We start from the raw sequence: 11,923 nt of genomic DNA, 5'->3' as shown, positions 1-11,923 counted from the left end.
CACATGGTTAACTTGCTGTTGTTTTTCCTGCAATAATTCACTTGAAAGAACACAACTTTCCAAATAAAATACTACTTTATTATTGTGAAAAATGCATGTGTACAGCTTAAGAATGAGTAACAGGACACATTGAATGTTTCGGCACTGAGTTTAAAGGATGGCAGGATTTTACGCTCAATATGTAAAATTACATTTTCACAGTTTCAGAATTTTAATATACTGTTTGATCAAACACACAGATACAATCATAATGACACATGTAACAGTAATAATACACATATCACGTAGCAATGTGTAACTTTACAGAAGTTCATTCATTTTTTATAATACTCAATTTAGTTTCAGCTCTAGTTCAAGATCAATACATATTCTGGAGACAGTGAATTATCTTAGGACCTTTAAGCACTATTCCTATTTATTAACCTTTTATCTCAAATTCAATGTCTAGAGCCCACTGTCTGGCGGCTGTGGCTGAGGGGCAGAGTGGTCGTCCTCCAACATGAAGGTCCGCAGTTTGATCCCCAGTCTGACCCATCTGCATGCCGAAGTGTCCTTGGGCAAGATGCTGAACCCCGAATGGCCCCCTTTAAGACTAACAAAGTGCTGCGAATAGATGCACTGTATGAATGTGTGTGTGAATGGGTGAATGTAAAACTGTACTATAAAGCTCTTCGAGTGGTTCTCAAGACTTGAAAAGCGCTATATAAATACAAAACCATTTACCATTTACTGAAAGACAATATCGTAAGTTAAAATCCCTTTTGAAGAAACTTTTGCACTGGACAACGTCATCAGTGATATTGAGTCTAATACAGCTGAAGAAATGTTGTCAATTGTACCTACTTTCCTTCAGTTAACAAGCAACATGGAAATGTATGTGCTGTATGTAAAAAACAACAACAACACAATTACATTAATCAGTGACAGTCTTTCTTTGTATTTATCACATTATGAAATTATCCAAATGGGAAAACTTGTAGATTTCTACTAAAAACTAAAAATTCTGTAACACATCTGTGCATGGACGCCCCATATATCCAGAGTGCTCCTCTTCCTCCACATCTTCAATAGAAGAGCAGGAAACTGTTTCTATGGCCACCTCCTTAGTATCCCAAGTTTGTGAAGGTTGAACTAGACTGATGTTTTTCTCCTCTGAGGCTGAGTGAGAATGTGGCTCCTCCTCTCCCAGGTCTGGATGAGATTCCTCCACCCCTTTCTTCTCATTCCTTCCAAACGTCAATGTGAGGAGATTCACATCCTGGTTGTGTGTCTTCCTCAGCGCCTCCTTCTTCTCCCTATCCGTATCTTTTATTCCTACTGTCAAACTGTCTGTGCTCTTTTTATGGTTCAGTCCAGCAATGGAATGTATCTCTTTTGATTGGGAATTGAGGACTTCAGGCTGTGAACTGAAGTCTGATATTTGGTTTGAAAAGATACTGAGCTTTGGTTCAGGCTCTGGAGACAAGGGGGCTGACAAAGAGGATGAGCCCACCCGCAGTGGATAATCTCCTCTGCACCCATCATGGCTTTCTGTTCCACTTTCAACATCACTCTCATCTGATGACTGGTTGCTCCTCTTTTCACTTGCAGAGATCAGTGTTGGCTTAACATTCAAAAAGGAAGGGAGTGACGAGCTGTAGGGATCAATGACCAGAATCCCTTCAACATGATTAATGGTTGTCTGTATCAGAAAAATAAAAAAAGACCAGTTTAACAGCAGATATTGAACAGATGAATCAGGTTATTGATCAATGAAGATTTTGAAATATGATAGATAGTGAGTCCTTTATCAAATAAAATGTCTGAAGTGAACCCTTCTTAGTTCCAGAACCTAAATGGAACATAAGGGCATGAACATCAATGTAGTACACAGAAGTTTGTCTCTGTGTGTTGGCTCCATGATAGGCTGGAGATATATCCAGGGTGTACCATGCCTTTCACTTAATGTCAACTGGGATTGGCTCCAGCAAGACTGGACTCGCTATGCACATAAAATCTGCCTGTAGAAGATCAATTAAAATAATAGGGTGACTGAACACAACAGCGATAACCAACATTTGGACAACCTTGTACTTCACTCGTACCTACAACTTTCTAAAATCTAAATGCATCTTTTACTCACCAGGACTAGTGGTAGTGGCCTCCTTTTCAGACAGATGGAACCAGTGATCACCAGAATGGCCAGGATAACCAGACCCAACATCAGCAATGAACATAATACAGCTGAGAGCCACTGGTCTGTAGAAACAAGAGATGGTTCAAAACCACAACAAGAGGTTTTTAAAGTATTATGGTATAAATGTTGTGATAAAGATGACCTCATGATCTTATTATCAGATGATTTTGATGAAACTGAAATTGAATAAAGCAATTATAGACAGTATCAATGAAAGGCATCCACAACATACTAATATGCTGCTTACTGTGTGAAACTCAATACTCTACGAGTGTGTTGCTTGTATCCTATTTGAATGCAGACAACTATGAGTAAATAAAAATAGTTAGAATTCTCTCTTAGAATTCAGAAGTGATTCCCAAACTTTATTTGTAATTATTAGGCAATAACTTCATGTTGACAGACGAAACAAAAAGCATGAGGCCAATGTTCTATCCAACAGCTCCAAACACCTACATTCTGAATTCCAGACTTTGCCTTTCTGCCCTTCACCCTCCCCTTTCTAAACATGAAAGACAACCTGTGGTAGCCTTCAGTCATCTCAAACTTAGTTTGTCCAGGTTTGATTACTGTAAAAAACCTGGCAGCCGCCGTAGAGAGGACCTGAGTCTTCAAATAAAATATGGGGGGCCCAGGGTAAAGAAAAAAAAATCTTACAATTTAGATGATTACATAATAGTGAAAAGATCAGTACAATTATTTTATATTAATTTTACTGCCAATAGATCCCTTTCAACTAAATCTTACAAACAGGACCTTTAAGAAAGCAGGGACAAGCACTAATCCCCTCAGCCTTTTTCTTTTAAATGCAGGATGGGGGAAGAGTTAGTGTGACCAAGGCTATTCACTTGGTTAAGTGTGTAGTGTAGGGTTGTTTTGAAGGACATGACAATGTGGATCCTGTATGAAGATAATGATGATGATGATTACTGACTAATATGTCTTTGATAACTACGTCCTTGATGATGGCTGTTTGTATAACGGATGGTAAGATGCTGATCAGGTCATCAGTATGCCTGTACACTGCACTATATTTGGACTGTCTGACTCTTGCACTTGATCTTATTCATTCTGTGTTTTTTCCCTTCTCGTGTATTTATATGCTTTTTACATGGTATAATTTGTATATATATATATATATATTTAACTGTAGTCAGAGCTCCTCCCATTTCCCTTATTGCACTACATGTCCAAGTTCTTTTATGTCTTATGTACTTCCTTATGTGTTGTACTTCTTCAACAGGGTTAGGATAAAGGTTAGGGCTACTTAATAATGTACATACCCCATGCACAGTGTATATACCCTAATCATGCAATGCCAACTATTTTACATTTGAATGATGCCATCTCATAATACCATAAACATATGAAAAGGTTTTGTATTTTGCATAATGACACTTTGGGAAAAAACTATTATAGGCTACTGTTACATACATCATTACTGCTGTTTATAACACGATACAGACGTATTAATCAGCATAGACCAGAGTTATCAAAGTAGGGCAGTTAACTTGAGTACTGACAAAACGTGAACAAACCATCAACCATGGTTTCTTTTAAAAAGCCACATACTTGCACAGCAATTTGGATAATGATGGCTGACAATAATAGTACTAATATCGCAGCAACCACACACAAAAGAGACTTTTCTCTAACAGTAACAAAACCTTTATGTGACCATTAACAACATGGATGGCGCTGTGAGAGCGCATACCTCTGGCGAGGCTAACGCCCTATCTTGCTGTGTCCAACAGTGTTTCCGATTAATTCTCTTGACTGTGGTTGCCCACCTTCTTTAAATTGCGAGATAGGGCTTCTTTTGACAATTTCAAAGATTTCCAAGGGCAAATTTCCAAAACAGGCTCAATGATACAAATTACCTGAAGTGGCGCCTGTAGAGGAATTTTTTTAAATCCTCACACATTATTATATATGCCACTATATATTAATGTATATTGTATATTAAACATCATATCTGTACAGGAGAATAAATATATTCCACAGATACTCCCTGCTCTCTCTAAGCAGTACCCACGGTTAGGTCAAAGATGAAGGGCCAACCAACAATGCATTGTAGCATCTATGTTGAGGGACTTTCATATCTAACTCAGATGCTCCAGACAGAGAGACACCAAATTCAACTCTCACCGACTTTATCTATTTTGCGTATTTCACCAGTGGCAAGACGCAAGGACACAATGTGATTTAGTTATGCATACTTTAGGCTTAACAATCAGATAGTTAGCCAACACCTACATGCAACATAGAGAGTGACAGCATTTCTAGCCATTCATGGATGTGCTGTTAGAATGGGTGACGCAAGTAGAGGAAGATATACTGGGTATAGATATATATATATATATATATGCTGTGGGAGACACCTTGTGGGTGACAATTGCTCATGTTACTCTGTTAGCATTTGTATATTGTTCCACCTTCTGGACGACTTGATGCATCAAGAAAAGATTAAAATCATCTGCATAAGACATCAGATATTGCCTGAGTTCTCCTTTCATCAGCTTCCAGAAAAGTTTCAAAACAGCACCCATCTGTCACCTATGCATAATTTTAAGCCCTGGTAATTCTAACAGGTTGATTCTACTCAAATGAAACCATCAAACATTTTAAATTCATATTTACAAAGATAACATGACCTGTACCTGCAGTATAGATGCCAGAGGTGGAAGAACATACAGGTTGACCGTAGTTTGACGCCTTGGACTCTAGTGTATCCAAGATGCAGATAGAGACGCAGTACTGTCTGCCAGGGGCCAGGTCCTCCAAAATCTGTCTTCTCAGGGACCTGATGTCCTTGAAAAACTTCACAGAGATGACAGACCACTGTTAGATTAGTTCTAGACTCAGAAGCAAACATCGAGACATACACAGCATTACTCACACTCAGTAGGCCATTTTTTAATTTGTTATACATAATGTATACACATGTGTATATTTATCTGTGCCTATATAAACTATTAAATTGTGAGAATTGTTTGGTGATTCTAAATGCTTAACATTCTTAAACTTCTTAAACGTGCACGCGGCAGGTTACTGTTTTCACTCCTCTGTGGATTTTTAAGAATTCTGGCATTATGGACCGACCCAGTCAATTAACACACGTTTAGTAGTAATCATGCCTGTGGCTAGTGACCAATTATAAATCAAAAGTAGTTCATTTTTTTTTTTAACATTTGGCCAGGTTGGTTTGGATATACATTTCTTTTTTTCTGAAGTGAAAAGCACTGAATAGCACCCCTGAACAACAAAATACAATAACAGTTCACAGCTGAAAGAGATTTTTTGAAGTCCAACAACCTATGAATGTAGGGGAGAGCGGGGTAATGGGGGACATTTTTTACATTTGCTCCCCTCTAGGCGAGCTTAACTGATATATCAGTAAAATTTACACATTTCCCATTAATTCAGGATGTTTTCTAGGAATGGAAATGATCAGAATGTCTTCAGGACAAAGGGCAGTAAAAATATGATTGTTTTAAAAAAAGTGGTCTTACTTTTTCCACTTTAAAACTACCATTACAACACATGCGAGGGGTGTTTGGCCACAGGTTGTCTTCCTGGTGTAGTTTCTTGGCATGAAGGCTTTTCTAAAATGTTTATAACATTAAAAATAAAACATATATAATGTAATATAACACTAGAATATGTTTAAGACTAAACTTAAATTGTGCTTCATGGTGGGGTAAAGTGAGACACTGTCCCACTTTACCCCACAGCATTTGTCCCACTTTACCCCTAAGCCACAATTTCAATTCAGGCTAATCTTCAGCTGGCATCAATCACATGGTTTTATATGTTGGAAGTTCATCAACATGTATGATATAATTTTTTCTACCTGAATCCATTAATTTTGACACAACATTTGATTAAGTTCAGAGCAAGAAAATTTACTTTTACATGCAAAAAACTAATTTTTGTGAAAAAACATACTTTCCACAGCACCTGCACCAACTTATCCTTCATTATAAGGGGGGAATGGGAGGGGCTTTTAAACATAACAGTCACATGACCACAAATGTGTCCCGTTGCCTAGATACAGGGGGAGTTTCACATCACCCGTTGTCCCACATTACCCCGCTCTCCCCTATGACTCAAACTCGACTTGATGAATTTCACCTGTATCAGCAGCATAACACCAACATCAACACAGCCTGCTGTATTTGTTAAGCATTGCTAATTTGAATGCCCTGTTAAACCTGTTAGTCGTGATGGTAAAGAGGAAAAATTGATGTTGTTAAGACACTATGTGAACCGATGTACAATACCGTGGCTCTTTCTGCACTGTTGCATTCAATCTTGAGTTTGTAACTGAGTGTGTCATAGATCTCTCTTCGGTGTTCCATTGGGGGGTGGAGGTCCACACAAAGATTTCTTCCACAGGTTGTCACAGTCAGGTGTGGCAGGTCCAACTGAGCTGTAGGACACAGACCAGACACAGGGTAAACAGCGTTGCAGCCGAATCCAATACAATTGAAGTAAATTGTGACAACATTCTTAGATGTTACCGTTGAGCTGTGTGCGGATTGTTAGAGGGTCCCTGAGGAGGAAAAGGGTCTTCAGAGACTGGCAAAATCCTTTTACCTACTCTGATAAGTATCTTTATGAAGGATATAGATTCTTATCAGAGGGAATTATAAATAGGAGCTATGTGCTTACCAAACCACAGACTGTCTGCATTGCTGTAGATTTATTTACTTGTGGGAGCTACTGATATTGATGAACTGGGTGTGTTAGCAGTTCGTTTTCAGCTTTAATACTTCCCTTTCAGTAGGTATATCCTATAAAATTAAATGTGAATTTGGAATGGTTAATAGATAGTTTACAGGTTTACCTTGTAACAGCCCCCATCCATCCCTCCCCTCCGTCTCACTGATACTCTAACAGCCCTTACACTGTAAACAGTTGCATAGTGCGCAATGTCCTTAAGGGTCCAATATGTATGATTTAGGTCTAAGGGATCCAGTGGCAGATATTGAATATGATTTTTCACTAGTAGGTTTTATCTAAATTGTACAATTTTTGTTTTCTTTGCCCTAGAAATACTTTAATAATATTTACACCAAGAGTGGGTCCTCTCCACAGAGACAGACTTTTTTTTTTAAAGTGGCTCAGACTGGACAAACTAAACACCTTTTGAATTTTTATGACAACTGAGGGCTGCCACATGTTCTCTTTCGTGTTTTGAAGGGGAGGGTTACCTGAGGGGTATTTAGCTGCAACATGCAACTTCACCACTAAATTCTACACGCTGAACCATTAAAGGAAAGGATAAGGGAAGTTTAAAACAAAGTCTGGTTGGTTAAGTCGATTTTGTAACCAAGTTTCATCTAGGATTTTGATGAGTACTGCTTACAAACATTATTCTAACACATAATCCTTGGTGGAGGTAATCAAATCCAAAGAGAAAAAAGGACGCAATGGCAGGACTGTTTGAAAGTGAATGTATCAATTTTCCTTATTTATCCCTTTTATTGAACATCATCTATTTCAACACAGTTCCACTTACTGTCTTTGAAGGGTATAAATCCTGAGTGGATCACTGCGTGTGAGGCCTGTCCTTCCTGCACTGTCACAACCCGGACAAAGTGGACTTCTCTTTGGTCGTACAAAGCCCCTGTGAGGTCACAAACCAGAGGGTAGTGGACATTCTCACAGCCAGCAACTGGCACCCAGGATGTTCCCCTTCAGGAGGGAAAGAATATTACTTAAATGGTGTGAAAAAAACAACAAAAAAATGTATCCTTTGCTCCAAAATGCACTGGGGATGTAAGTTTGACAGAGAGGGGTAGAGAGGGAGTATGTTTTGCTAATGTAACTTTACCTCTCATTATCACCGATTGCAATTTCACATTTTATAATTGCATTTTTTTATGGATAGGCCTTTGAGTGCCTATCCATAAAATGCATTTATTTTGAAGCAAATACAGGAAATGGTCAAGAATCAACTGCAGCTTTACACTTACATCTAGATGAACTGAGCTGAACTATTCTCGTTAGGTTTGACATGTTGGTTTGTGTATTACACATTTGAAAAGTGCACATTTGCAAATAATGATTGATGCCATTCGAACCAACAAGTATCATGGCAAGCGTCAAGAAAGGAAGGTGCCAATGTAACAAAATGAACAAAGGATAATTTTTTTGTTGAAATAGAAGCCAGTGTGCCTAGTTTGTGAGGACTTAGTTGTGGCGATGAAAAACCAACAACAACTCTGTGCTTCATTACAGCTCCTAAACATGCTAAACTGAATGAGTGTGACAAATGTACTTGCATTAAGTCCCATTTTAGGTGGAGTTTTGATTATAAATACTTCTTGTTTACCATTATTAAAGAAAAAGGCCGAAAAAATGATTGTGTCCCTGAATTTGTTAATGTTCTCCTTGGGAAAACTAAGCACCTAGCCCTGACATTTTAAACCTTAAATATACATTGTCATAATGACTGTTCATTGTTCAGCAACTCAGTGTCAGGCTCATGGTCATAAGCAAATTTGTAGTCTAAAAGGGAATTTCTTTGCAACTTTAAAGATCGGTCATTAGGACAAAACTGATTAGTCCTTGATGCTATCTTAAAAAAAGTAAGTCAAAAGTAAAAGGCCAATGTTATCAATCTGCTGTTCAACAAACATGTAGAAAGGTAATAGCTACAACAGTTTGGTTTGCAGTCTCCTGGCAATGTGTTTTCCCAAACACAGCGAGGTGGTTAAGATATGGCTGAGTTGTTATGGAGAATAAAAGCTGTCTATCTGTAGTCTAAGTGATTATGTCAGTTCACCAAGAATGTGGTAAAATCGTATAGACTTAGCTGCTGTGTGAGACAAACCACCACCCAAATTCTCTCAACCAGTTGTACTTGAATGCAGTAAACCACAGCAGCACCAGCAGCATCGGAGTGAAGACAGAGAAGTGAAACTAATGCATGTATGTGTCCCTATTTCAATGTAAACTTCATTATTATTATTTTTATTATTATTTACTTGACTGAATGGTTCTTAGATTTGCTTCCAGTCACAGATTGTTGAGTTAGTTGTTTGATTAGTTTCCAGTCACAAATTATTGAGTTAACTGAGACTTTGCTGTCGTGAACATTACTATTGCTCATATTGAATCAGTATGTAGTTGTAATGTCAGATAATCTACATCATGATTTATAGAGTAAATATTATGCAATGTAGCTTCCTGCACACACATATTTATGATCAATATGTTTCCCTACATCCCTACATTGAGCTTTGAAAGCCAGATTAGTTCTCTATGGGTTAATGCCCCTGACATAATTATAACAAAACCATTTAGTAAACAGGTCACATTTTGATACACCTTTGAAGAGTTGGATCAAAAGTATTTTTTGCCATGGATTGTTTTTTTTCTTGTTACCTTTTTAAGATAAGTCCTATACAAATAATGTTATTATTTAAGAGAACCATTGCTGTTGCTTTACAGAAATTCCATTGTGGGGGGCAATATATTGGCTCATATATCAGTATCTGAAATTGCTTATTCCCCAATATCAGTAATAGCACATCATTAATAGCATTGGCTTTTACCGATATGCCATTTCAGCATGCGAGAGCTCTAAATAAGATTAACAGTAATGAAAAAAGATATATATCCATACAAATGCATATAAAACCCACTTGTCAGTGATAATGGTGACATTGTAGTACACTCCACTGGGGGTCCTTGGTCCTGGTTGCCATTTCAACATATGGCTTGGGGTGAGGGTAAGGTTGACAGGCGGCGGCAGTTCACTTACAGCTGCAAGTACAATCAGATAGTCAATGGAAATACAAATATAATAACTTACAAAATGTATTTGAACTGAAGTCTTAGTTTTATTTCTGTTTGTAGTCACTGCAAGTATATTTTATTCTGTGCTAAGACATTCTGTGCAATCCAGAGATATCCAAAGGTATTGTAGGGATTCAGGCTATGTGATTAGAACAACTGAAGGCCTACAGGAAACTCAGAAGTCTGACTCAGGCCATGATTTATCTGTGGTGTTTTGATCAAAGAGAAAATCCTGACTTATAAAACCATGCGCACACCTGAACGCAATGTTTGCTTTATAAATCACAGTCCACCAGGAAACGTTGATACATGGATTTGCCTCCAAATCCGTCCTCCATACGCCCACTTTCAACCATAAATGATCAATGTAAAGCATGGCATGAACACGTAAGATGTTTTGTGAATTGAAAGGTGATGTGGATTTAAGGACAGTCTGTGGCTAAATGGTTTGATGGTGTCCCCTACAATATTTCAAAGAAGTAGCCCTCCCATATGTTTCACATACATGTATGAAAACTGGTAGAAAAGTGCAACACATCATGTCTGGGGCTATATACTTAACACAGGAAATAATATCTTAACTCATTTGTAGGCTTATATACATGATGCACAGCTGCATCAACTTGCATCCTGCAAACACCCTGATTGGGGAAGGGCCCGTTCAACACTGCTTGCTGGGTTTAACTACACCATTTAACTGTGTACTCACCTAACAGGATCTGAAGCAGCCATGTGAGCATCCAAATGAAAGGAGTCATGACAGCAGGAGCAGAACTGCAGCCATCACACCTCTGTTAACCATGTCTGTCATCAGAGATCTGCAGTTAGCCTCACTACGACTTTTAAAACACATCATCTTATATCAATCAATAAAGTTTGTATAGCCCATATGCACAAATCACAATTTGTCTCAGTGCTTAGCCAGGGGTGACATCCTCTGTTCTTAACCCTGAACGAGAGTAAGGAAAAACTGGACCCAAAATACGTCAGAGAGAGACACATGTGAGGGATCCCTCTCCCAGGTCGGACAGAAGTGCAGTAGATGCCGCGTGTATCGAGTAGTTACATTAAGTTTTAGATACTCGGCACTTCAAATGAAAATCGGATTAATTTAATTTTAAAATTATCTCTGCTGTGAAGTTAGTCTCTGCCACCTCTTTCTGTTTTCATATAAGTAACAGTTAACATGAAAGTTAAATGTCTTCAACTCCCGTAAGTGTCATCTTAGCATCATACAATCAGTTGAACGTTATTTTCAAGCGGAAAAAAGCCTTCATATTAAAGAATGTGTCTAGAAATCAACAAAGCTTCATCCCTCTCTCCAGGTGCCCATTGTGTAGAATGCTCCTTTCTAAACATGTGAACTAACTGACAAGCCTGAGCTTTCACAATTACTCAGAAGCTGCAAGACGAGTGTAATATGTTTGTAATATCCTAGACCTTTCCTTACCTCAAGACCCTCGATGTATAATTATTTCCGCTATAGTTCACGGCTACTTGTGATGCCTTTATGAACCTCTGGAACAGTTGCAACCACCCCAAATAACTCACTTAATAACATATGACATAATAATACTAATAGACTTATTTATAAATTACTTTTCTTTTGCAGATACAGTGGTTAAGAGGCACTTGTTTGTATGGAAATGTTAGACTGTCTATTTAAGTATTTTAGCATAAACCTTTGAAAGAAGACACGCATAATAGAGGCTATTCTTATGGTATGTTACAATGCAAATACATATAAAAAATACAAAGTATTTTCACAAGAGTCTTCTGCTCTAGCCGTCTCAAATTTAAGCTCGCCACCACATGTTTACTGAATTCAGTAACCCAAATACTCCTTGGTTGTGTAGAAGTTGCAGTTTTCCGGTAGGTCCTAAATGCATCGTCGGGGGAAGTGCTGATAGAAAGTCATGTGACTAAGCAGAAGTGAAC

At 38.1% G+C, this 11,923-nt stretch overlaps 1 protein-coding gene across 2 annotated transcripts; it reads right to left on the bottom strand.

Moving 5' to 3' along the window:
• Positions 1-56: 56 nt before the first annotated feature.
• On the bottom strand, positions 57-11,496 carry LOC133967658 (interferon alpha/beta receptor 2-like). Of its 2 annotated transcripts, XM_062403244.1 has the most exons (8): positions 11,436-11,496; positions 10,695-10,789; positions 9,832-9,952; positions 7,701-7,876; positions 6,460-6,608; positions 4,837-4,996; positions 2,123-2,238; positions 57-1,681 (listed from the first exon to the last, which is right to left on the bottom strand). In XM_062403244.1, exons 2-8 carry the CDS (start codon positions 10,741-10,743, stop codon positions 995-997), a joined length of 1,458 nt encoding a protein of 485 aa, XP_062259228.1. In that variant the 5' UTR covers positions 10,744-10,789; positions 11,436-11,496; the 3' UTR covers positions 57-994. The 2 variants fall into 2 exon arrangements, with proteins under 2 accessions (XP_062259228.1, XP_062259229.1); XM_062403245.1 differs by lacking the exon at positions 11,436-11,496 and having other exon boundaries at positions 7,701-7,808; positions 10,695-11,427.
• Positions 11,497-11,923: the final 427 nt, after the last annotated feature.

Source organism: Platichthys flesus, chromosome 13, assembly GCF_949316205.1.
Source record: "Platichthys flesus chromosome 13, fPlaFle2.1, whole genome shotgun sequence".
Lineage (NCBI taxonomy): Eukaryota > Metazoa > Chordata > Actinopteri > Pleuronectiformes > Pleuronectidae > Platichthys > Platichthys flesus.
Note: the sequence above shows the minus strand (reverse complement) of the source record. Positions and strands in the feature narration are given on the sequence as shown.

Coding starts and splice junctions, on each gene's coding strand:
- LOC133967658 (XM_062403244.1), bottom strand. CDS start 10,743: ATGACTCCTTTCATTTGGATGCTCACATGGCTGCTTCAGATCCTGTTA. Junction 7,877..9,831: donor GTCACCATTATCACTGACAA/GTGGGTTTTATA, acceptor TCCCTCCTGAAG/GGGAACATCCTGGGTGCCAG. Junction 6,609..7,700: donor ATTTATACCCTTCAAAGACA/GTAAGTGGAACT, acceptor TGTGTCCTACAG/CTCAGTTGGACCTGCCACAC.